Source organism: Myotis myotis, unplaced genomic scaffold, assembly GCF_014108235.1.
Source record: "Myotis myotis isolate mMyoMyo1 unplaced genomic scaffold, mMyoMyo1.p scaffold_m19_p_8, whole genome shotgun sequence".
Lineage (NCBI taxonomy): Eukaryota > Metazoa > Chordata > Mammalia > Chiroptera > Vespertilionidae > Myotis > Myotis myotis.
Genome location: NW_023416390.1, coordinates 85603163 through 85630802, shown reverse-complemented (window position 1 = coordinate 85630802; position 27640 = coordinate 85603163). Strand labels below are relative to the sequence as shown.

The 27640-nt window shown below is 37.3% G+C and overlaps 1 protein-coding gene across 7 annotated transcripts in view; it reads right to left on the bottom strand.

The window, feature by feature from the left end:
• Nucleotides 1–27640, bottom strand: part of EPB41L5 (erythrocyte membrane protein band 4.1 like 5) — a 175299-nt gene that overhangs the window by 84353 nt on the left and 63306 nt on the right. For 5 of the 7 annotated variants that reach the window (XM_036318960.1, XM_036318955.1, XM_036318959.1 and 2 more), the window contains exons 12-16: nucleotides 23809–23978; nucleotides 22773–22879; nucleotides 21622–21649; nucleotides 10843–10885; nucleotides 10341–10456 (exon numbers count right to left, since the gene is read on the bottom strand). In XM_036318960.1, the coding sequence (XP_036174853.1) occupies nucleotides 10341–10456; nucleotides 10843–10885; nucleotides 21622–21649; nucleotides 22773–22879; nucleotides 23809–23978 (464 nt within the window). Of the gene's footprint in view, nucleotides 1–5988; nucleotides 7008–10340; nucleotides 10457–10842; nucleotides 10886–21621; nucleotides 21650–22772; nucleotides 22880–23808; nucleotides 23979–27640 lie in introns of those variants that run through there. The other 2 variants (XM_036318961.1, XM_036318956.1) reach the window with 2 other exon arrangements.

Genomic DNA, 27640 nt, shown 5'->3' with positions numbered 1-27640 from the left:
GAGTAAAAGATGCCCAAAATCTCTTATTTAAAAACTTGCAAAGATTAATCCAGGCTTCCTTACCAAATCCAAACTCCTCAGGCTGATATTTAATACCTTCCCATTGCACTTAAATATCTGTAATTTATTGCTCCAACAAGGCTGTGAAGTTCCAATTAGTGATAATCTGGATATTCTTCAGTGCCCATATTTCCCAGCTCTTTCTAAAGACTTTCAAAAGTTTTGCTGATGTTGCCCCCAGAATTAATGTAAATTGTTAATATTATGTTTTATCTCTAAACTCCTGGAGAGTTTATAATTAGAGGCTAGGTGCACGAATTCATGCACGGGTGGGGTCCAGCCGGCCCAGCTGGGGAGAGGGGACGCGGGAGGTTGGCTGGCTGGCCCTGCCCGATTGGGGTTGGAGGGGCTGAGTGGTGGTGGGGACGGGGCTGGCTGGGGGGAGGGGCTGGCTGGGGAGAGGGGCTGCAGGTGGTTGGCTGGCCGGCCCTGCCCCTGGTCAAACTCCGAGTGGAACTCCTAGTCCAGGGGACAATTTGTATATTAGCCTTTTATTATATAAGATAATCACTACAGCTAAGGGCTGGGCTACAAACATAGCTTTGTTATAAAAAACTCTTTTGTGTAATGGTATATATTCTAGTGGTAATTTAAATCCTGGGACGTTTTCCATTAATTTCTCTGGCTAGTTCCACAAGGCAAATCAGGCCAGCAATTATCTTCTGATTATCATCTTTCATTCTTTTCTTTTATTCCACCCCTAATAATTTAAATTATTAATTTTATATTTATGATAACCAATCAATAAGCTAGACCTTCATTGAGGAATCTGCAACTTCTGTCAAATTGTAACCATACATTAGCATATGTCATTCTTCTTTCTTTACTAAAATTAGTTAAAAACAAAACAAATAAAAATTTCCTCAACAACAGAAAACAAGATCTGCAGCTGCTGAACCTGTTTTTAAGAGGAGGAAGTGTAGGTTTATTACACCACTAAGGGAGTCTGCAGTCACACTCCTTGGAGAATGCTGTTCTCCAAGTCAGGCATCTCTTCTCTATGCCAGTATAAACAAAGTGTTGGCCAGTTTTCAGGAACAAACTGTAAAAAGTTCACTCAAGCACCTAGAATTAAGGCCATGGCTTGTTGTTAGGAACACAGAGGCTTAGGTAATACATAATAAAACATTTGTGAGAACAATCCCTTTAAGAAAAACAGGAACATGTGTTTTCCTGCTTCAGTATAAAAATAAAAATGTATCATTTAAAAAAACACAATTATATTTCCTTTCACCAATTTCTTTTGATGTTTTCTCTTCACTAATTATCTGAGAGGGCTAAGATTACAATCCTCCCCACCAGCCCAAAGAGCTCAAAGCAAGTGAAGTGTACTACGCCTTAGCAATGGTCAAGAACTAAAGGAAAGAATGAAGTTACATAACATATTTTCTATTGAAAATGACATTTTTCATGTCCTAGTGTCTATACCAAGGTTAATGTCAACTGAGCAAGACAAAATTCTCACAATGACTTCATGTGACTAAAGTAAAAGTTAATTTAAATAAACAGAGGAAATTTTTATGTCCTTCAAAACAAGGAGCTGAGGAAGATTATACCTAAATTCACATGATCCAGAATATCTAGACAGAATATGAGAAATCCCATTTTATACGTAAGACAGAGGCACACGGAGAGGGACAGAGGCAGAGGTTTCTGTACCTCAGAAGCCACTTCAAATTCTATCTCTTATGTAAAAGCATCCCATATACATTCACAACAATTCCAGAAGCAAATAATAATTTATATTAAATTGTGACATAATTTATATTAAAATAAAGGAAGTATGTGGTGGTAAAGAGATTGTTATTGGTGCAAGATGCTTTTATTTTTGCAAATCCATGTATACTGCAATGTCCCACATACAAAGGATATAAAATAAATTAATGAACTTGATATTATTTTCAAACCCAATATTCAAAGCCTGACACAAAAAAATAATGGTATTTCAAAGCAATGAACTATGTATTATTTTTTACATGTGTTTATTAATTTTAAGAAAGAGAGGAAGGGAGAGGGAGAGATAGAAACACTGATGAGAAACATCATTGATCAACTGCCTCTTGTACACCCCTTACTGGGTAATCAAGCCCAAAACACCAGCATGTCCCCCGACCAGGAATTGAACCAGTGACCTCTTGGTTCATGGATCAGCGCTCAACCATTGAGCCGCACCAGCCAGACAATGAACTATGTTTTAGAAATGAAGACTATGTCCCAACCAAAACAGCTAAAGTACCATGGTTCAAATGATTACTGCTTCCACCATCAAGGAATGCTGCACTAGCCCAGCCGATTTGGCTCAGTGATTATAGAGTGCTGGCCCTCAGACCGAAGGGTCATGGGTTCAATTCCCAGTCAAGGGCACATACCTTGGTTGCAGGTTCAATCCTCAACGCCAGTCAGGGCATAAGCAGGAGGCAACCAATCCAGGAGGCAACCAATCGAAGTGTCTCTCTCACATCAATGTTTCTCTCTCTCCCCTGTCCCTCTCTTTTTCCCTCCTGACTCCCTTCCACTAAATCTTTCTAAAAATCAATAGAAAAAATATCGTCACTCCTCAGGTGAGGATTAAAACAAAAATCTGCTAAATGTGGGGCAATCAATCATCTCCAACTTTTTCAGTTTACATCTGTGAATACATACAGAAGTACAAGAGATCAAAGTTGAGGATTAATCTTCTTACGCCTGAAAGCCAGTCATCTCCACATTCTTTCTCCCGAAACCCAAAGACATCATAGTCCTCCCCTCCTTACAACCTCCATCTATTTTCCTGTTTTGGCAAGATTGTAAGATGAAATGCATGACATCAGGACGTATAAAAGTGACAAAGGAAGGTTGATAATCAAAATAACTATTAGTGCCCCAACCAAAAGATATGCAAAAATCTACGAAATAAGAGAAACTACCATAATTAAAGCTCAACTAATTTTTTTATCCTATGAAACAAGCTGCCTCCCCATCCTCCATTCAGGAGACACTTCAGTCTTGTATCCTGACATATTACATGGCACCTACTACATCATGGATAGTTTTAACAATAAAGATTCACCCAAGTGTATAACATTTTTCTGGGTCAGTATTTTAAATAAATTTTAAAAAGCCTCCCCTCAAAAAAAGATGAGTTGCATTATACTGATGATATTACAATATTAGCACGTTTAACAGAGGGGAGGGTGTTAGGGGCTGGGTGAGAAGGGTGAAGAGATTAAGCAAAGGGAAAAAAAGACTCGTGGACACAGACAACAGTATGGTGCTTGACAGAGGGAAGGGGGGTGGAAGGTAAACGGGGGATAAATGGTGATGAAAAGAAGACTTGACCTGAGGTGGTCAACAATACAATATACAAATGATATATTGTAGAACTGTATACCTGAAACCTGTATAATTTTATTAACCAATGTTACCCCAATAAATTCAATAAAAAAGAATGTTTATATACTAGCTACTTTTTAAAAATACAGACATATTATATACATAGGACAAATAGTTTATTCTTCTCTATAAATTCATTTTAAATATATCTATGATATCCTATCAAGGTAGAAAGGTTAGACTATAATCAGAAAGAAACTCCTTTGAAGTGTTTTTACTAGCAAAAGAAATAATCTTTTTTTAAAAGCTTGTTTATTTTCATGTGTGAAAGTGTGCAGGTCACTAGCTTTGCTGTGTTTCTGTAAGTTTTCCTCTCTATAACCATTAGGTTGAAACATAAACCAACCTAATTTAAGATGTGAAAATTCATTATATTAAATAAAATTAGCCAAGACATGGAAGTTGAATCACACGATCCTGAAGTTCTGTGGTGATGGCTCCTTCTAGTCAAAAGGCTGTATGATCATTGACTTTTTAAGCACAATAAAATGCAGAGTATAGCCCTGGCCAGTGTTAGAAAATGGTCCCTTGGATCAAAGGGTCGCAGGTTTGATTCCCAGTCAAGGGCACATACCTGAGTTGCAGGCTTGATTCCTGCCCCGGTGGGGATGTGTTAAGAAGGCAACCAACTGTTTCTCTCACATAGCTGTTTCTCTCACATCGCTGTTTCTATTTCTCCCACCTCCTCTCCCTCTCCTCCACTCTCTCTGAAAAAAAAAAAATCAATGGAAAAAATATCTTCGGGTGAGGCTTAAAAAAAAGCATATATGCCCGACTGGTGTGGCTCAATGGTTGAGCATCGACCTAGGAACCAAGAGGTCACTAGTTCAATTCCTGATCAGGGCACATGCCCGGGTTGTGGGCTCGATCCCCAGTAGGAGGTGTGCAAGAGGCAGCTGATCAATGTTTCTCTCTCATTGATGTTTCTATCTCTCTATCCCTCTCTCTTCCTCTCTCTCTCTCTAAAAATCAATAAAAACATATTTTTAAAAAAAGAATATAAATAGGCTGATTACTATTTAATTTAGGTTGAGCTACCTATTCTTCATAGCTCTAGAAACATGAATATCCACCTTGAAACTCTAAGTAGCAAAAAAAAAGTAATCACAATATCTGTTATGAAATCCTGGAGCATATGGGAACTTCTATAACAGATAGATTTGTTTCTACTAACACCCAGTCTTAGCCCTTGACTTCCCCCACCCCCTCTGCTGCCTTCTCTCCCCATCATTCCTCCAACCTAGTTTCTATTATCAGGAATTTACAAATGAACTATTATATAATAAGGTTTTCAAAGAAAAGAAAAAACATGATGTGATTTTTTTAATCACTTAAATATAATAGTACTGATTAACTCAAATTATGTATAGAAATTACCACTTTTGATATAAACTGAAAATCTTACTCTTCAATTACAATCCTCTCATATTTCCCAAAGTTAGGATTCTGCTAAGAATCCTATGAGGTTGATTAATTTTAAGGTGTGAGAAGTCAAGCCTTAGGACTTTCTAAAAGAGCAGACAAGTTTTGTTATTATTATACTTCTGTGGCTTCTATTATAGAAATGGTAGGTTCTTAATCATACTCACACCCATTTAGTCTTTTCTTGAATGGCACAAACCAGGCTTTCTGTACTTAAAATGTTATGATTCAAATTCCTTTCTTGTAAGAAATAACCATCAGCAATACTTGACAATTGTAATCTGAGTTACATAATCTAAAATAGGAGGGACATACATTAGTGGCTATTTTTAAGTAAACTAAATGATGATAAACTTAAGCAGTAGGCAGCAAGGCTAAAGATATGGATCTGTTCATATTAACAGGATGCAGAGGTGACACGAGAACTCGTTTTTTTGGTTGATTTTTCTTTGTTAAATGGCATTTAAATATATAAAATAAATATCAAAAATATAAGTCTTTGTTTTACTATGGTTGCAAATATCAAAAAATTTCTATATGTGACACGGCACCAGAGTTAAGTTAGGGTTTTTTAAAATGCTGACACGCCGAGCTCAAAAGGTTCGCCATCACTGCACTAAAGAATACTTTGAGCATCCATGGCATATACATATATGATCGTGATAAACTCAGATTGAAACTTGCCTACAAATTTCATAACTAAATATTATTTACTTCTGCTAACTTATGTCTTCTATACAAGTTATATTATATTTGCAACCAACAGTCCACTAATAAAGTCCTCTGAAACCTTTACCTTTTTCTAACAAAGAGGGGTAAGACTGACCCCTGAGGCAAGCAGGATGGTAAACCGGTTAGGCTGTTTAAAATAAAGTTTCATTATCTTGAAGTATTATAAATTCCCAAATTATAACATATCTTCAAATTACTATATACATAGTTTAAAAGATGAAAAATTTTGTTAAATTTTTTTTAAAACTGTAAAAAAATAAAAGAATTGCTTCCCTTACATCAGTTATCATTACATCAGAAATGTACTTTTTTTCTGTTAGTTTGCCTCTATGAACTATAACGAAGAGCTTGAATAATTGTACTTTGAAGTTCATAAAGGATCAAAAATAGTAATATACCCAATCCATTTAAAAGTGATACAGACTTTTATTTTAAAGGTTGTAGAGGGCCAGATTATATGACTATTGCAAACCTAGGAAATCTTTCAGATACATGAGATAAAAGAGAAAATTGAAAAGACAAAAGTAAATAAATTTTCCATTTTGTACCACCATTCAGTATTAATAGAACTATTCAGTTAACCATTGGTTAAGTAGCTAATGATGCAAAAGTAACCATTCAGATTTATCTCCCTACATGATTCACATTATTAATGTGATTTCTAGACCTTTCAGTAAATTAAAATACCTGTGTTTATTAAAAAAATAAGTGTTTTAAATAAAAACATTAATTGAAAGTATAAAATCTTGGGCACTTAACTGAAATTAAGGCATGGGTCATGGTCATTTTAGAAAAAATATCAGTAAAGACTGATATATTGTGCCAGGACATGCTTCCTTCTGTGTGCCTTTAATGTGTTCAATTCTTTTAACTTCAATCTATTTGGATGGCAAGGGATGGGTTAAAAATGGGCAGCTTGTTCACAAACACAAACCTTCTCCTGGACATCTTATGAGTGATATGTTAATATGTTAATATCATGAAAGACCTTTCTAAAATTACAATGATATACATGCCCTTTCAACACAAAAACATTTGTCATTATCACTGATGGCATACAGCTTCTTCAGATCCTTTTCCCTTCCATAGAATTCCATTACAAACACCACCACATGACTAGTAACTCAATATAAAATAACTTCTCCCAAATTCTCCTAATATGATCAATCCCCAATAAACACTAGAGAACAAATACCATCAACTTGCACAACAGAGTCCCAAGGTCTCTGAGGCTTAACACTCATATATCAGTCATGGCTACGTGGCCAGGAAAACGAACATCATGGAGGACTCCTGCATTCTTCACATTGTGCTCATGGACAAAGTCAGTGTAGTTTCTATGAACGGGCTGGGGCGGGGATAAGGCCCTTGTGTTCCACTGGTTTCCACCACGTTGGCAGCAGTCACTGGCAGCAGAGAGCCTGGATGGTTGGGGAGTGGGAGGGGAGCACAGTTAGTCCATAGGAATAGGAGAAAATTGATGTGTAAGAGGTAATAAAAGAGAATGACCAGCATGCACCACTGCTACAAGCAGTTATCAACATCTCCATGCAAGCACATTCAAGAATAACAAAGGTGGGGAAATCCCACAAAGTTACATGTAGTGGAAAATGTAAATATGAAAATATGTATAAGTAATCAGTCTGTTAAGTGAATTAAATAAAGAAAAAATTTCATAGAGAGCAAGACACTCTGTATCTGTCCTTGATGTTGCTATCAAAATCAAGGCAGAAATGCTCTGTGAGGTTCTAATAAATAGTATTTATAATCAACTTAGTTAAAATATGTCATAGGGCAATTCTACATAAAGATAAAGGCACATATAAAAAAGGGCAATTTTGAAAATTATTCCTCAAATTAAGTGAGCTCACAAATTAAGTGAAATCCAGGAAACAAAATTCAGAATGAGGTGTGTTTTGTTTTGTTTTTAAATCTATGCTGAGAGGCCATGTAATTTTACATCTATGTTCCCAATTAACAAGAGAACCATTATTCCTTCTATAATCAAAGTTTACGGGAGCTTAGAATGAAATTCAACAGGTACAGATAATGTGATGAGATTATAAGCCCCCTCCAAGAAATAGATTTAATAACTGTATTAGATGCCTTTTACACACAGTGCTATAGAACAGGCCTATAGAACTATGAGAGTGAAACATGCATACAAGCAATTCCTGGTTAGAAATTATCAGAGTCCTCCAGTAGAAAGAAAACATTTACCAAGGTTCAGAAAATCAGGGTTTTATGACATGGCAAAAAAGGGCAGCATATACTTAAGATGACTACAAATTAAAAAAAATAACCCCAATTATAAAAGATATTTAAAGATATTTAAATATAGTATTTTTTCTAACTCAACCAAAACATAAATATTCACCATTTTTCTTTAGGAAAACTGAAAAAACTGGCTAAAAGTTTTTTACAATAAAATCATCTTCTTTCCTTCAACTGAAATACAATTTGTTCATTAGATATAACCCATAAAATTCATGACCCTCAATACAGGGTCTCTGAAAATTTAGGAAATTAAATTAGGTTTATGTTCTCCAAATATTATTCAATTTTTTAATAAATAGTTTAAAGATTTAAAAGAATTGTATCTCAAAGGATGATACATACTGGATAATTCTAAGTTAATGCTATACCAAATCATTCACTGCAATAATGGTGTCATTTACAAGACACTAGGAAGAAAAAGCTAAAGAACTGAATAGAGAGTAGGTTCACATAAAATTAGTTAAACGTTGTCTGCCAGAAACAGAAAAGAGTCCATTATTCTGCCCAACTGTTCAAACCTAGGGAGCATTTCTAAATGTTATTAATGTATCACTTTCTAAAGGAGGACTTTTATAGTCATTTAAAAGTATTAAGAATCAAAGCATGCAGAAACAAAGAATGAAATATGGAATGCATTTTAAATTAGGGCTGGGGAATCCATTAATGCCAAGACACGTCGGTTCTGTATTATTCCGTGCCACTGTTGACATACTCTGAGGCTGATTAGATTTTAAAGATCATCACTTTACTCCATTTCAGCAAGGGAGGTCACAGCAAAATTACATAAAGGAAGGAAACACAGCTCCAAATTTTTCATTTTTCTTCTAAGTCAATATGCTCAGATTCAATATTCTCTCTTTATAAAGGCTGCCCCAAAGGAGTTAAATAGACTTAAATATGTGTGCATAAACATTGGAAACCTCAGTAAAGATTTAGTGTTACAATACAGGATGCAAAGAAATCAGACTCTTGTTCCATAGTAGTATAAAAGGTAAGCATGTATTAAGAAAATTCTTGCCCTAACCAGTTTGGCTCAGTGGACAGAGCGTCAGCCTGCGGACTGAAAGGTCCCAGGTTCGATTCCGGTCAAGGGCATGTACCTTGGTTGCGGGCACAACCCCAGTGGTGGGTGTGCAGGAGGCAGCTGATTGATGTTTCTCTCTCATCGATGTTTCTGGCTCTCTATCTCTCTCCCTTCCTCTCTGTAAGAAAATCAATAAAATATATTTTAAAAAAAGAAAGAAAATTCTTTTATAGTTGAAGTCCCAGAAGTATTACATTCCCTTGCTAATAGGATTTGGTGATAACATCAAGGAGATAAAACATAGCTGCTTATTGGAGCTGTGTTTTCAATAAGAAATTGAAAAAACTCTTAATGGCTTAAAAAAAAAAGACTAAAATTTGACATTTAGAAGCCTCACTATTCATACTTTAAGTGTGCCCACATGACACAGAGTCCTCCCCACCACACTCTCAAGTAGAAAGAAAAAATAATAGGGTAGATGCCATCAATTTCAGAAACTAATCAAGTTATTTGGAACGGAAGTAAAAATATGCCCAACCATCAAGAGCAAAGCACCTTGCAGTTAGTTAAGCCAAAATAACAGCAAAACACAATTACATAGGAAAGACTGAAAATGATCACCAACCACTGTGGACCCACCACCATGAAGGAAGAACTGGTTGCACAGAAAGCTGACCAAAACCTTGAGATCACCACAGAAACTCATTAGATTTCAGGTAGTAAAACTAAGAGCAAGAAAAAAAAAAAGAGAGAGAGGGAGAGAGAGAAAAATCCTATGAATTATCAAAGTTCATTTCATAGACACAAAATTTGAACAGATGATGCAACCAACACGACCAGTCAATCACATAATTCCCAAGGAGCGCCCCCAAGCCACATACATTTAATTGGGAAAAAAATGAACCCCACAGGTTAACCCAATAAGCCACAAAGTATCCATATTTGTATACTTACTATCAACCTAAAAAACAAAACAAAACCCTGGAAATCTAAACATATGAAGTATCTTCCCTGTCATCAGGAGTATTTCATGCTTTGTTTTATTGGACTATAATCATGTTTCTCTTATGCCTTTATCTACAGTCTTTAATGAAGAAAACACATCCAAAGAGTAGCACCATGTTGTATGGAATAACATGTAACAAACATATTTTCCTCATGGATCTGGGAAAAGGGTCCATTGACTATCACTGAAATCAAAACTCCCAGATCATGCTAACCAAAGTAAGGAGAGCTGTCTGATGTTCTTCATTAGACAACTGCACTCCAGAGCTTCTTCATCCATAGCTCTTATTTTTCCCATCCCAGTAACTGCTTAATAATATGCCTCTCTTCAGCTTACAAATATGAATAATTTGCTTTCAATCATTTAAAGCACTCTACAGTTATAGCTGGGAACTTATAATACCAATAAGCAAGCAACATTTTCTTTTGGCTTAAGGAGCTAACAAACCATTTCCTGTCATGCTGGTCTGTTCCAGGACTCCTTGGAAGGTTTTCTATCTCCACCAGCACGGGACCAGAGGGAATGGAAGAAGTCCCCAGCAGAGTAGATCTCATACCCCAAGCCTTTGGACACAAGTTATAAAAATCATTTATCTTGCCTAGATAAAAAAAATCCCTTCACCAATTAAAAGAACATTACAATGGAATAATATCTACATAGTCAACAAATATAATGTAAATAAATGCTTGACTGTTATAGGTCACATTGTAGACAGTAATCTAACTGAATATTAGTATTTTATAGGATTTACAGAAATAGAAAGTTTTACAGAGCACCTGTTCTATTCACAACATCTTAGAGAAAATAAAAGAGGGTTTCACATTACTGAGTCACTTTAGAGATAAATAAAAGAAAAAACTCATGAAATTCAATTAATAAAATACTAGTTTCTGTAATAATTAAGTACAGTGTTCTAGTGCTTTAGAAGCTTAATATTAAGAAGAGTTACCTGTTGAGAGCCATTATTTTGAGTTGGAACATTACTGTGAACACTGTAAGGGAGAAAGATCCATTAAAATCTATTAAAAACCATATATAGGACTTCATGTTGTCAGATGACAATGAAAGTAGCTCTATTTTTAAGTACATTAATTTTGTTTCAAATAAAGAAAAAAATTACTGTTGACTAAAACAAAGATGTAAGGTGCCCAGAAAACATTTGCTTTTATAAGCACACACTTGCTTTTTCTATAGTCTGCTTATTTGGTATTTCCATGTATTTTAATTGTGCTTTAATTGTATTTTAATTGTTCTTTAGATGTACTAAATGTGTTTTAGATGTACTACTAATCTTGTTTATTCACTGGACAATATATCTCAAAGATGACAAAATAAAGATAGCAGCACAACTGATGCCTTAAATTCAAGGCATTAAGCACAAACACATACATAATCTTATCTGTCACTACTTTTATATATTCTTACCCTCTCAAGATTTTCCAGTGTCAGCAATAGCTCAGCATTTTATAACTCAAAAGGCCTTAGTATAAAGTTAGAAACTTCTCTGTATACCTTTCCCTTCAAGTGATTTATTAATATGTTTTTAAATTTTTAATTTCACTCATTTTCTTCCCTGCCTCTCACAAAGCACTTAAAAAACCTAAAGCTATAGTTCAACAAAATAAATAGGAAAACTCAGAACAGCTGCTAAAAAAAAAAAAAAAAAGAACAAACATTCAATGAAATAAGAACTCAAAGAGGAAATAATACCACAATAAAATGAAGGAAGAGAGGATACTTTCAGACCCTCTAGAATTAGCATAATTAGTATTCTAAAGTAAAGAATTCAACTAAGGTAACAAAAATTTTGTTCAAAGTTATTTTAAAAGTTCCTTGAAAATGATAAAGTAATGAGATTTAATGAGTGCCCTGGCCGGTGTTGCTCAGTGATTAGTGTTGGTCTGTGCACTGAAGGGTCTCGGGTTTGATTCCATTCAAGGGCATGTACCTGGGTTATAGGTTTGACCCCTGGCCCTGGTTGGGACATGTGCAGGAGGCAAACAAGCAATGTTTCTCTCTTCCTATCCCCCTCTTTCTTTCACCCTCCCCCCTCCATTCCACTCTCTCTGAAAAGCAATGGAAAAAATATCTTCAAGTGAGGATTCTAAAAATTAATTTAAAAAAAGAATAAAAATAAACAACATAAAATCGTTTTAAAAATAAGATTTAATAAGCACCATGTTCCAGAAAAAATGAGATACAGATTAAATACATTCAACCCTTTATTGTTAAATTACTGACCTTCGAGAATAAGTAAAGAATATTTTAGTTACCCCAAAGGAGATTTAAAAGCCAATTATTATTAGTATCAGGTTGGCACAGACTTCCCAATAGCAATACTCAAGAATATTATACCCAGCCAAGATGTCTTTCTAATACAAGGAAATAGGTAAAGCTTATCAATCACCAACAAACTCTGAATGCAGCATCCAGGAGCCTTTCTTAGGGGAGTAAGAGCAAAACAAAAACTATCTGATGATGAAAGACAACTAATTAAAAAAGGATTCACATGCCCTGGTCAGTTTGGCTCAGTGTATAGAGTATCGGCCTGACGACTGAAGGGTTGCAGGTTTGATTCCCGATCAAAGGTGTGTAACTCAGTTGCACGTTCCCCAGCCCTGGTAGGGGTGCAGGTGGAAGGCAACCAATCGATGTGTCTATCTCACGTTGAGTTTTCTCTTTCTCTCTCTCCCCCTCCTCCCTCCCTTCCACTCTCTCTAGAAATCAATGGAAAAAAATATCCTCTGGTGAGGATTAAAAAAACAGAACTCACAAATGAAAAAGTTTTGCTAAAAGGCTGAGTGATGAAGGAAGTCATTTTATGTTTTGTTTTGTTTTGTTTTTAATATATTTTATTGATTTCTTACAGAGAGGAAGGGAGAGGGATAGAGAGTTAGAAACATCGATGAGAGAGAAACATTGATCAGCTACCTCCTGCACACTCCCTACTGGGTATGTGCCTGCAACCAAGGTACATGCCCTTGACCGGAATCGAACCTAGGACCTTTGAGTCCGCAGGCTGACGCTCTATCCATTGAGCCAAACCGGTTAGGGCATGTTTTGTTTTGTTTTAATCCTCACCCAAGGATATGTTTTTATTAATTTTAGAGAGAGGAAGGGGGAGAGACAGAGAGAAATATCAATGTGAGAAACATTGGTCGGTTGTTCTTATATGCACCCCAACCAGGGATCAAACCCACAACCTAGGTATATGCCCTGACCAGGATGTATAGGTATACAGGATGACACTCCAACCAATGAAGCCACTCAGCCAGGGCCATTTCACACTATTTTTAAATTAATTACATCTCTATTATAAGTTGAGTCACCAGAATTTGCACTACCATTGCTTGGATTCAAATCCAAGCCACAGCACTAGCTCTTATTCTCAGAATCTCAGGTTCTTCATTTGCATGAAACTATTAGGAATATTAAATTAATTAATAATAGCAAAGCACAAAGAACACTGATAAATAAAATTAACTGAAACCCCCCCCCCCAAATGTTGTTTAATGTAGATCTGTTGCCAAGGCAAATGTAAAAATATACATGTCAGGCATGAGTTATTTTTACTACTAATAATGTTGCTCTTCTCAGAGTACATTATATGCTGGTTTAAGTAACCAATAATCCCAAATATCAATGAAATCTGATCCAACCTGCTTGGTACAGAAATTAGACTCGCTACTCTATGGTCCCCTAAATTACTCTCTGGAGCTTTTTCTTAAACTGAGAATAACCCCAGGAAGTGATGGATAAAAGATGAATAATAATTTGAGGAAAAAGTACTTAAATAACTGATGTTAACTGGATCAGAGCTCTTTGATTTCAAACAATTTGAAATGTTGAAAGTACTATTTTCTCATAATAATAGACTCTTTCAACTCCACTAATATGAAAGTAGGAGCACTTCTCACTACTGACATAATCTAAGCTTCCCCTTTTAAAGGATTACCTGCAATACTGACACCTGTTGCTTTTATACCACCTCTATTCATCATCTCCTCCACCTTCTTCTTTTCCTCTCTTTTCTGTCTGAAAAATTCTATGGAAAGCCTGTACAAAAATGTGCTCTTTTAAAATGTCACCTCTTACGATACTTTGTATTATTAGTCAAGGCTCACAAGAAAATAGAAGCTAAAATAGTACAAGTAAAATGACTGACATCAGCCAATTAAAAAATTTGTTATTTAAACTGGCACAGTCCAAGGTCAAGAAGCTTTTTAGGTCAAATAGTTTTGCTTTTTCAAACCTACTGTTTTCCACGGTTCACTGGAGCAAAACTGTTCATGCAAACAGAACTATAAGGGCAAGACTAAAAGGGTAGTCATGCCAGTCCAAGCTCAGGCTCTCAAGCGCTCATGGAGTAATGCTCAATAACCTTCAGTCAGGAGAGCTGAGTGCCCCACAACCACCACTTTCATTTCTAAAAGTTTATTCCAACAAAAAAATAATAAAGTATCATCACTTAAATACCCCATTTCTAATGTGTTCATTACTCAAGAAAAAAATTCATTATTAAAGTTAAATTAATTTTAATTTTAGGAAACTATACAGTCACTCACTTTCTAGTCAGAAATGTGTATTTCAAAAAAATTTTAAAGGATGACAAACTTACATAATGAAAGACTTAATTTTTCAACTACAAATTGTTTATATTTCTGCTGACTTCACCAGGTTATATTCTTTAAGATCTAATATTCTGTCCTAGCTTCCCTTTCAGGAAAGCAAGACATGATCTATTAAACAAACAAACAAAAAAACAAATTTAAAAAGTTAAAAAAATATAGAACACCTCTAACATTTCTCCACCATTATCTTGACAGCACTGGTTATATATAACTCCAAAGAAAACAAAATAACCAACAGCTAAAGAAATTTCAGGGATACCTTTCAAAAAGCAGAGTGCTTTTGTGGTGAATCAATAATCACAGCATGGCTTTCTAGGTGAAAAAAAAAACTAAATAAGTTTAGTTTTAGGTGAGGCTGACCATACTCAGTGTAGACAAATTTTAAAAAGAAATCGATTTTAATGTCCTAAATCTGATATTTTAACAGGCATTCCAGGAACCTGATATATATCAAGGTTGAGAAGCATTATTTGAAACTATATAATGTAATATACACTATTAAAATTTATTGCTTCATCAGAAGCAGGACTTCTAGGATGGTGGGTTGAGGATCCTCTCCCCAGCAAAACAAATATTTAGCTAGTGACAATTATTTTTTTTAAATCATCAGAAGGCATATATCAAGTGGAAAAACATTTATTCAAGAAAATCTCCTAATTCTCAAGAGCCAAGCCTGGAATTAAGCCATGATTTGCTCCCCTTTCCCATTTTCCCCTGTTCAGTGTTTTGGAAGCTCTACTCCAGGCTGGTGCAGCCAAGAAAATGAACTCTCTCTCAACAATGCAGACTTTAAATCAGTTATTTTAATTATGTTCAGAAAATAAAGAAATCAAATCTAAAGAAATAAAGGAAAGTATGAGAACAATGTCTCCACAAATAAGAGAATATAATTCAAGAGTGAAATTATAAAAAAAAAACCCAGAAATTCTGGAGTTGAAATGCACAATAACTAAAATGAAAATTCACTAGGAAAACACAACAGCAGATTTGAGCAGGTGGAACAATAAGTAACTTGAATATAGGTCAAGTGAGATTATCTAGTCTGAGCTACAGAAAGGAAAAAGAAAAATAAAGAAAGACGGTAGGAACCTTCAACTGTAGCAACATGTATAATGGGAGTCTCAGGAGAAAAATGCAAGAAGATAATTTGAAGAAATAATGGCTGAAAACTCCCAAATTTGATGAAAACAATATACCATAGAAAAGCAACCAGAAGAGAACTGGATGGGAAATACTTGTATCAGACAAAATAGACTTTAAAATTAAAATGTTACTAGAGAAAAAGAGGGACATCCTATCTAATAAAGAGGGAATATGTTAATTGACCCTCACACTGTCACAAAGATGGCTGTGCCCACAGCCAATAAGGAGGACATATGCTAATTGACCGCCCCACCCTCAAAGATGGCGGCACTCACAGCCAATAAGGAAGGAATATGCTAATTGACTGTCCCACCCTCAAAGATGGCGGCGCCCAGAGCCAATAAGGAAGGAATATGCTAATTGCTGCCCTGCCCTTAAAGATGGCGACGCCCACAGCCACAAGATGGCAGTGCCCAGTCCCCTCAGCCCGCCCCCAGGCAGGCCCGGCCTTGCCACGTGCCTGCTTCTGGGGTCCCCCAGTCCCCTCAGCCCCCCAGCCGCCCAGGGCAGGCCCAAGGTGCAGGTAACCAGGGCCAGCCGAGGCTTGCGCTGCCGGCAGTGGCAGCAGCAGAGTTGTGATGGGGGCGTTGCCTTCCCCTGATCGCTGGGTCGCCTCCTGCCCCTGAGGGCTCCTGGACTATCAGAGGGGGCAGGCCGGACTGAGGGACGCCCCCTCCAGTGCATGAATTTTCATGCACTGGGCCTCTAGTTTTATCATAACAAAAGAATCCAACAATTATAAACATATATGCACCTAACAAAAAGCCTCAAAATACATGAAGCAAAAACTGAAAGAATTGAAGGAAGGAACAGACAATAATTGAAGACTTCAAAACCCTAGTCTTAATACTAAATAGAACTAGGCAAAAGGTTAACAATGAAGTAGAAGTCTTGAACAACAATATAAACCCACTAGACCTGTAACAGACATCACAGAATACTATACTCAACAACAGCAAAATCTATATTCTTCTCAAGCTCACATGGACCATCTTCTAGGAAAAATATGCTAGGCCACAGAACAAGTTGCAATAAATTTAAAGGGATCAAAATCATATAAATCATGTTCTTTAACCATAATGGTATAAAATTACCCCCCCAAAAAGTGCCCTGGCTAGCATTGCTCAATGGTTAGAGTGCCTTCCTGGGCACCAAAGGGTTGTGCCGGGGTCCAACCCCAGCGGGTCCAGGGGTCCCCAAAGGTGGGGACGGAGTTGGCAAAGAAGGAATGACACGGAGGCAGCGTTTAGTTGATCAGCAGCCTAGCCAGGATCTCCAGCCAGGATCTCCAGCCAAGTTCTGGTCTGGATCTCCAGCGAAGTTCTGCTTAGGATCTCCATCCAGGTTCTGTGTCCATGTTCTCTTGCTAGGTTCCCAGGTTTTCCAGCCAGGTTCTGTAGCCAAGTTCCCTCGCTAGGTTCTCCAGCCAGGTTCTGTCCAGGTTCTCCAGCCAGGTTCAGTTACCAAGTTCTAGTCAGGTTCTCTTGCCAATTTCTGTAGTCAGGTTCAGTCCAGGATCTTTTGCCATGTTCTCTCGCTAGGTTCTGTCTCTAGGTTTTGTGGCCAGTTTCTGTCCAGGATCTTTTGCCATGTTCTCTCCAGCGAAGTTCTTCTGTCTCTAGAGAACGTTCTGTGTAGGTTCTGTGCCTAGGTTCTGACTCTCCTCGTTCTGTCTTCTTACATCTGTATTTATACCAGTTGATTCCAATCCTATCAATCTCTATTTCAAAGGTTAGGGCGTTTCTTATCTCCATTCCAGGGAGTAAAGATTATGTAGCTTAAGCATGATTGTTCGTAGTTAAAGTGATTAACTACCCGCCTGGCACTTAGTTAAGGAGTTTTATCCCCTCCCTGACTTCAGGGAAAAATCCCTACCTGGGGAAACAACCTTTCTCAGAGAGGAGACCTTGGTTAAAACACATAGTGCCAAGAAGGTTAGCAAACATTTTAAGAACAGTATGCCATATATGCCAGCTCCCTTGAAACAGCAAAGATGGACCGGCTCCCGGCAAATTCCCCCTTTTTTATTTTTTAAATGCAGGCACTAAAAAGAAAAACCTGAAATGCTCTCTTGTATCCATTTTAAGAGTAGGATTGGCGCTTTCCGCTATTACCTGAGTCCTGATCTATCACCCCAGGGAGAGCTTGCCAATCCTGCACTTTCCCGGGGTGGAAAGGCTGCAGTGGGGTTAAGGATAAGGCTCCTTGGGCCTACCTTCTCCCATGCCTCTACATTTACCTTTCGGGCACCTTTCCTTCCTCAGAAAAGCATGGACGTATTTCTTGTATAAAATGTTCCATCTGACTGGGAGTAACCTTAATTCCTCTGCTAGCAAGCATATGTGTTAAAAGATCAATACAGAGTCTTTTTTCTTTGGACTCAGTATGGCACAACTTCTCAATCTAAGTTCTGTACTATCCACCTTCTTACCCTACTTATCCTCTATAGGGGGGTTTGCAGCACCCTGGTGGAGTCCTATCCGTCCCGAATGTGGGGGTTCTCAATGGGGAGGGGGCTTACCTAGGGGAATCCTGTTCCAGGGGTTCCCAAAGGTGTGGACGGAGTCGGCAAAGACTATCCACCCTCTTCCTACGGTGGAGTCCTATCCGTCCCAAGTGCGGGGCGCTTACCTAGGGGTCCCTGTTCGGGCGCCAGATGCCGGGGTCCAACCCCAGCAGGTCCAGGGGTCCCCAAAGGCGTAGACGGAGTCGGCGAAGAAGGAATGACACGAAGACAGCGTTCAGTTGATCAGCAGCCTAGCCAGGTTCTGTAGCCAGGATCTCCAGCCAAGTTCTGGTCTGGATCTCCAGCGAAGTTCTGCTTAGGATCTCCAGCCAGGTTCTGTGTCCATGTTCTCTTGCTAGGTTCTCCAGGTTCTCCAGCCAGGTTCAGTCACCAGGTTCTAGTCAGGTTCTCTTGCCAATTTCTGTAGTCAGGTTCAGTCCAGGATCTTTTGCCATGTTCTCTCCAGCAAAGTTCTTCTGTCTCTAGGTTCTGAGTAGGTTCTGTGTTCTAAGTTCTGTGTTCTAAGTTCTGTAGGTTCTGTGCCTAGGTTCCGTCTCTCGATTCTGTGTAGGTTCTGTGTCGAGGTTCTGAGTGTAGGTTCTGTCTTCTTCTGTCTGTGTTCTAAGCTCTGTATTCTAAGTTCTGTGTTCTAAGTTCTGTGTTCTAAGTTCTGTGTCTTGCTGTCTTATTACAACTGTATTTATACCAGTTGATTCAATCCTATCAATCTCTATTACAAAGGTTAGGGCGTTTCTTATCTCCATTCCAGGGAGTAAAGATTATGTAGCTTAAGCATGATTGTTTGTAGTTAAAGTGATTAATTACCCACCTGGCACTAGTTAAGAGGTTTTATTCCCTCCCTAACTTCAGGGGAAAATCCCTACCTGGGGAAACAACCTTTCTCAGAGACCTTGGTTAAAACACATAGTGACAAGAAGGTGAGCAAACATATTAAGAACAGTATGCCATATATGCCAGGTCCCTTGAAACAGCAAGCATGGACCAGCTCCCGGCAGGGTTGCAGGTTGGATTCCCGATCAAGGGCATGTACCAGGGTTGCAGGTTATTCCCTGGCCCTGGTCCAGGTATGTGTGGGAGACAACCACTCAATGTGTCTCTCCCACATCAATGATTCTCTTTCTCTCCCCCTTCCCTCCCTTCCATTCTCTTTAAAAAATCAATGGAAAAAATATCCTCGGGTGAGGATTAACAACAACAACAAAAAGATAGGAAAATTTAGGATACTCACAAATATGTGGAAATCAAGCAACACCTCTCAAGTAACCACGGAACAAAGAAGAAATCACAACAGAAATAGAAAATAACTTGGGATAAATAAAAATGAAAATATTACATACCAAAATGTATGGAATGTGATTGAAGCAGTGCTTGTAGGGAAATTTATACCTATAAATGTTATATTAAAAAAAGAATAAAGATCTTGCCCTGGCCGGTGTGACTCAGTGGTTGGAGCATTGGCCCATGTACCAGAGGGTCACGGGATCGATTCCTGATCAAGGACTATATCTGGGTTGCAGTTCAATCTCGGCCCCGGTTGGGGCTCTTGTAAGAAGCAACCAATCGATGTGTCTCTCTCACATAGGTATTTCTTTCTCTTTCTTTCTCTCTCTCTCCCTCTTACTCTCTCTGCCTCCCCCTCCCTTCCATTCTCTCTAAAAATCAATAGAAAAATATCTTCAGATGAGGATTAACCAAACAAACAAAAAACATAGTAATAAAGATCTCATATCAAAAATCTAATCATCTACCTTTAAGATGCTAGAAAAAGGGAAGCAAATTAAACCTAAAGCAAGCAGAGGAAATGAAATAATCTATGAGAGTAAAAAATTATAAAATAGCCCTAGCCGGTTTGGCGTCCGACTGCAGACTGAAGGGTCCCGGGTTTGATTCCCGCAAAGGGCACATGCCTTGGTAGCAGGCTCAAACCCCAGTGGGGGGTGTGCAGGAGGCAGCTGATCAATGATTCTCTCTCATCACTGATGTTTCTCTCTCTCTCTCCCTTCCTCTCTGAAATCAATAAAGAAATATATATTTTTTTAAAAATTACAAAATAGAGAAAAATTGATGAAACCAAAAGCTGTTCTTTGAAAAGGCCAACAAAACTGACAAACTTGTCCTGGTAGTTGTGAGTCAGTGGTTAGAGCATTGGCCCGCACAACAAAAGGGTGGGGGTTTGATTCCCAGTCAGAGCATATACCTAGGTTTCAGGTCGATCCCCAGTTGGAGCGTGTATGGAGGCAACCGATCGATACTTCTCTCTCTCTAAAAATCAAGAAAAACATATCCTCAGATAAGGATTTAAAAAACGGAATAATGGGGCATCACTACCAACCTTCCTATATAATAAAAGCCTAATATACAAATTGTCCGAACTGTGGAACGACTGGTGGAACAACTGGTTGCTATGATGCACACTGACAACCAGGGGGCAGATGCTAAATGCAGAAGCTGCCCCCAGCCCGCAGGCCCCAGGCCAGCCAAGGTGGGTGCCGGGGGGGGGGCCCCCATCACCCTGCCGGTCGCCCCACAGATTAGTCCTGATAGCTGGCCAGGCCTAGGGACCCTACCTGTGCATGAATTTCATGCACCGAGCTTCTAGTATAATAAAAAAAAGGAAAAGGGAATGATATGAACAACTGTAAGCCATAAACTACATAACTTAAATGAAATGGAAAAATTCTAGAAAAACACAAACTTCAAACTGACTGAAAATGAAATCTGAATAGACCGATAACAAGAGATTGAATTAGAATTTTAAAACTTCACACAAAGAAAAAATCCAGGCAAGATGGCTTTATTAGTGAATTCTACCATACATTTGAGCCTTGGCTAGTGTGGCTTAGTCCCGTGACCCTCAATACCAATTCTTACAAACTCTTTCCAAGAAACAAAAGAGAAGGAAACATTTCCCAGCTCAATTCGGTGAAGCAAGATACCTGATACCAAAAACAGGTGAAGACATTACAAGAAAACTACAGACCTATATCTTAGATGAATATAGACACACAACTCCACAACAAAATATTAGTGAACCAAATACAGCAATGTGTAATATAAAGGATTATACACCATGACAAAATGAAATTTATCCCACAAATAAAATTAATTGCTTATCTGCAAATCAACCTTTCTTCGAATGCATTGTGTGCAAGGACCATAATTTATTCATCTTTAAATCCTCAGTCACCTGCCAATAACTAATGTATGTCATTCTCATTATAAATAGCACATCCACACCCACCCCACTTTTTATTTCTTTAAACTGCGTTAATTTATTTTTTGTGTCTGGCATTATGTGTCTATTTTCAAATGCTTAGTGACAACTTAACACTTTGATATATCTTCAAAATACTTGTTCAGTTAATGATAGCAACTACATAAATTTTAAAATTCTATGTCAATTCCTAAGATGCAAGACATTACCCACCTGAGTTCTTCAGGTTTTGCTGTACCTGCTGACAGAATTTAAAAAAAAAAAAAAAAAAAAAAAAGTCCCATTAGTTTGTTCTTAATGGTAAACTGCACCACTGTTCATAAAAGCAAGCCTGAACTAAATGTTTTGTAAGCCATGTTTCCCAACCATAGATTTAAAAACCTTCATTTCACATCATTAAAGTCAATATGAAAATTACTTCCATTTTTTAAATAAATAAAATAAGCGTATATCTCTTCTTTTAAAACAAAACCATCAGCAAGCCTTCTAGAGTGAGCTGAGTGACAATGGAGCATTGTCAGTTCAAAATAACAGGTAACTTAGAGGTTTTTTTTTGTTGTTTTTTTTTTTGTTTGTTTGTTTTTGGTAACTTAGAGTTTTAAACAATCACAAATTGTTTAAAACTGGGGATCAAGCCCACAACCTGGGCATGTGCCCTGACCAGGAATTAAATCAGAACCTCTCAGTGCATGGGATAATGCTCAACTAACTAAGCCACACTAGCCAAGGCTCACTCTGTATCTTAATACAAACTTAGATTTGAAACCAAACACAAGTTTTAGTTTCTTTGTCAAAGTAAATCATGCTTGTTATTACATAATTAAAGTAATTTACTGGAAGTAACATTTATGAATTTGCAAATGTCTATGATAAATATACAGTGATTAAATTTATTATCTAATAACTGTTATTTCACAGAATCCTTAATAATATTATAATATCATATAACATAATCTTTACTTAAAATTGATTCATCACTTATCAATGTCTTTAAAAGTTCCTATGGGGATTTTAAACATTATTATGAGTGAGATCTAAAAGATAAAAAGGGAAGAAAAATGTTTTTCTACAGAATAACTAAAACAGTTAATACGAACAAAAAAAAAATGAACACAAACTTGGTATGGTGTTTAAATTGGGATTATCATAAAATTTAATCTCAGCAACCATGTAGGCTTTTTCCCTTTGCATTTTATTTTATTAAATTGATTATGCCTGAATCAAATTCAATAAATGAAGAATACTTTAGTTGACTCGAACAAACTTAAGAGTCAGACAACATCCTCTCAAGTAAACAATACCAGTACCAACAACATGATAAAGTGACAAGAAAGAACAGTCCTTTGAAACAGGGCTGCATTCACCTTGCATCTGTAGAGTTCGTCGAGAATATCGTTTGCTGGGCCTTCTTTCAAAGGATGTTGATCTTCTTGCTTTATTGGTTTTCGTGGTCTGATACTCAGTTTTCCCACTAAAATAAGTAAGATAATAACAGGAATAAGAAACTTCAAGACCTACAGTAATCAGACACATAAGTGGGAGAAAGTCTATATTGGGATTCTTCTTTAACCACCCTGAATCTCATCCTGAGGGAAGTGCTGCTAGTAATAGTCTTGATGTCTCCCTTCACGACATCATTCTTTCACTCTTAGGTTTGTGTAAAATATGCAACACAAAAATTAAACGTAATTTTTTCTTAAGCATGCGCATCACCTAAGAACATACTAAAAAGTTCTAATTGCAATATAGTTTTCAGAATAATTTTCCAGAAATATTTAAACTATTGTCCCACTGTCCTTGACTTCCTTTTAAATGGTTAAGAAAATGCCTCCCACTTTTAATATAGATAGAACAGAATGAATCTCACAAAATTATCTTGCCACATTATTTACATTTCCTCTTTAAAACCATACTGACTGATTCTCATGGCATGTTGAAAACTCACAATTAATAATATACTCTCAGGTAAACCAAAATATTCCTACTTACAACCAACAAACAAGGAGTCTAGAATAATAATGGCATTTCAGGTTTATAAAGGGTGAGAAATGTTATCCAAATTAACTTCCCAATCAGCACAGGATACCTTTTCTCTATATGGTATTCAGTTGTTGGATGAAGACACCTTAACGCTCTTATATGGATTTAAACTGGAGGCTAATTAAGATATAAAGTAAAGGTCAACAGGGATATAAAATCCATTTCAGCATTATAATGTTTCCTATCAATTTTGGAAATTTAACAACATAATTTCCTGTCTTTTATTTTGGCCAATCGAAAACACTGGCAAGCCACTTTATTTCTCTGTGCCCTAGTTACCACATCTATAAAATGAGGGTTTGGCCTGTTTTGGCCTCTATGAAAGAATGAAAGATATAGCAGAAAGCTATTAACATCAACCTATATCTAAATCGTGATCCTAGTCGGATAAATCCTGATCGCTGAGAACCCTTTTGCACAGGGCCTCGGAGGCGGAAGAAGGCATGGTGCTCCACAGCACATTTCCACAAATGCTTGCACGCCTTTGGATGGTCCAGTCTAAAGACAAATGTGTGTTCCTGCTCTTTGCCCTGAAAAACAAAAGGATGCAAAGAGAGGTAATTATTAGGTCAGACATTCCTATCCCTTACTCAGCTACAAATGCAACCCCAGCAATACCAAGAATCAATAAAACATCTCGCTTGCTCTCTGAAACTCAAGAAACTCTTCATAGCCACCTATATAAAAAGGAAGAGCTGAAATCATTTTCTCAGCCAAAATAAAATTATTCCTAAAAAGGTTCTCTCTACCTATATGACCTCATTTCTCAGAGATACATAAAATGAGGGTTTATCTACCATATTTTGGTATAAATACATAATAATTTAAAGACAAGATCTGGTAATATTTACCAACAGACTTAAAAATGTCCACATTCTTTGTTACTATAACCGTTCTCACAAGAATCCTATATAATCCTATAAAATAAAAGCCTAATATGCTAAGTGTCCGGTAGTCCATTCAACCAAAGTGGAATATGCTAATGATATGATAAGGCCACTCAACTGCTTGCTATGATGTGAACTGACCACCAGGGAGCAGAGAGTCAACTGGTCAACCAGTCGCTATGACGTGCACTGACCAACAGGGGGCAGATGCTCTGACCAGTAGGTTAGCTTGCTCCTGGGGTCTGGCCGATTGGAACTGAGTGAGATGGGTTGGACATGCCCTGGAGCTCTCCCGCACCCCCTCCCCAGCTGGCCAACCTCCCATGTCCCTCCCCGGCCCCAATCATACACCGGTGGGACCGCTCGGCCCAGCCTGCACCCTCTTGCAATCTGGGACCCCTCGGGGCATGTTGAAGAGCTGGTTTTGGCCTGATGGCAGAACAACCGGTCACTATGACACACACTGACCACCAGGGGGCAGATGCTCAATGCAGGAGCTGTCCCCTGGTGGTCAGTGCGCTCCCACAGGGGAAGTGCCACTCAGCCAGAAGCTGGGTTTACAGCTGTTGAGCGTAGTGGCAGTGGTAGGAGCCTCTCCTGCCTCCATGGCAGCGCTAACGATGTTTGAGGGTTCCCGGTCTGAGAGAGGATGCAGGCCATGCTGAGGGACACCCTCCCTTCGCCCAGTGCATAAATTTCATGCACCAGGACTCTAGTCTAATGATAATAGTTAACATTCTTAGGCACTTTCCTAAGAATTTCATATGAATTACCTCAATGAGCAGATACTATCATTTGGCCCATTTCACAGATAAAGAAACTGAGACTCAAGAAATTAAGCCCAAGGTCACAAAGCTAGTTAAGAGAGAAAACCAGAATTTCAACCTCTCCATTCAGGCTCCAGAGCCTATGTTTGTAATATCTAAACTATGTTTCTCCAGATTACCTAAACAAAAAATTTGCACCCAAAGATTTTCTTCAGTCTCATTTATAATAGTAAAAACTGGCATACGTAAAAAAAACCCAACTCCAAAATAAAAGAAATAATCAAGTAAATACTGGTATATTTAAAAACTATACAACCCTAGCCGAATTGGCTCAGTGGATAAAGCATCAGCCTATGAACCAAAGGGTCTCCGGTTCAATTCCGTTCATGGGCACATACCTCGGTTGCTGGTTTCTCCCTGGCCTGGACCCTCATCGGGGCTCGTGCAGGAGGCAAACCAATCGATGTGTTTCTCTCACATCGATATTTCTCTCTGTCTTTCCCTCTTTCTCCCACTCTCTCTAAAAATCAATGGAAAAAATATCCTCGGGTGAGGATTAAAAAAAAAAAAGGAAAAACACTACACAAAGATAAAATAATGAATGCACTACTGTTTATTCATATTACAGAATACTACATATAGATTAAAATGAATGAACTAGATCTACATGGCTACACCTGTTTAGGTAAAATAAGCAACATACAAAACAGTTAACAAAACAAAACAACAATATATATATATAATATATAATATGTATATATTATATATATATATATGATTTATGTAAAATTTTAAAACAATTCTACCATGTCTTCATATTTGGAGAAAGAACAGAATGATACCCTTCAAGAATGGTGACCAGCTATGGGAAGGAAAGAGCAAGCTGGGGAGTTAGGCCTTAGTTATATCAAACATACCATTACCTATTTCTAAAAGATAATGCTGAAGAAACAATGCCAAAAATCTTCAATCTAAATGAGTGAAGTGGATATCAATTTATAATTTCTTTGTACTTTTCAGTATATTTAATTTTATAACTTGAACTATTTTGTCATTTAAAAACATTTTATAAACTCTATGTGCAGGTTCTTCATGACCTTGGTATAGGCAAAAATTCTTAAATTTTAAGACACAAAAAGTACTGACCACAAAAAAAATTGAAATCACAATTTTAATGTAAAATTTAAATTACATTAAAATTGAAATCCTCTATTAACCCAAAAGATACTATTAGGGGAGACAAAAGGCAAGTCAAGAAGCAGAAGATATCTGCAACACAAAGAACTAACATGACAAAGAACTAATATCTAGAATATATAAAGAACTTTGATAACCCAATAGAAAAATGAACAAAACACTTGAAAAGGCACTCCATAAAAAAGAATATCCAAATATCCAATAAATACAAGCTGTCCCAAAATAATGTATACACTGTAATAGCTGATAGCTCAAGTTTGAAAATGAAAGGTATTTTAATAAACACTGCCTTTATAATTATTTGAAATGTATATATACATTATAAGTACTGTACTTAGGAACAGTCATCAGGAGAATGCAAATTAAAAATAATTCTACTATCAGAATGGCTAAAATGGTGTTAGAGTCAGGAGAGTCCTTACCCTTGGGGGGCTGTATCTATTGGGGAGCACAAAGAAGATTCTATTATTCTGGTACTAGTTTATTTCCTCGTCTGGGTGCTGGTCATACAGATACATTTGAAAATTCAACAAGCAGTACATTTATATTAGCACTTATCTGAATGTATGCTATATGTCAATGAAATTTACCAACAAAAACTACACATAGAAAAAAACATGGAAAAATGAACAAACTCAAAGTAGGAAAACATTTCTATGACACAAAACCCATATGCCATAAATGACTGACAAATTCACCTATTTAAATTTTTAAAAATAAATGACAAAGATCCCAATAAGCAATGCTAAAAAACAACAATTAGGTAAGATATTTACAATTTATATGACAAAGTGCAAAACCTGCAAGAAAAAAGTCCAACAACCCAAAAGAAAAATGGGCAAAGGATATAAATAGACAGTTTGGAGAAAAGGAAACACAAATAATCCAAATTTATTAAAAAAAATGTTCAGTATCACTCATAACAGAAATAAAAATTAAACCTAGCATGAAATTCCATTTTTCACCTTTCAGATAAAATTGTTATAACTCCCGGAAAAGGTGTGTACACAGATAAATAGTGCAACATGATAGGCTCTCTCTATATCCATGACAAATGCACATACTGATTTGAACCAGCGAGTCCACCTCCAGAAAATTATGCTATAGATACTTGCCAATGTAGAAATTAATGTCTATATAGTGAATAAATGTCAATTACGAATTGATTAAATAAATTAGGGCACATCCTAGAACACTACAGTTTTGTGTTTTTAGTAAGAATGGAGAAGCACTTTATGTACTGACTAGATGCCTGGCCTGTGGGATTGGGCCGAAACCTGCTCTCCGACATCCCCCAAGGGGTCCTGGATTGCCAAAGGGCACAGACCAGGCTGAGGGACC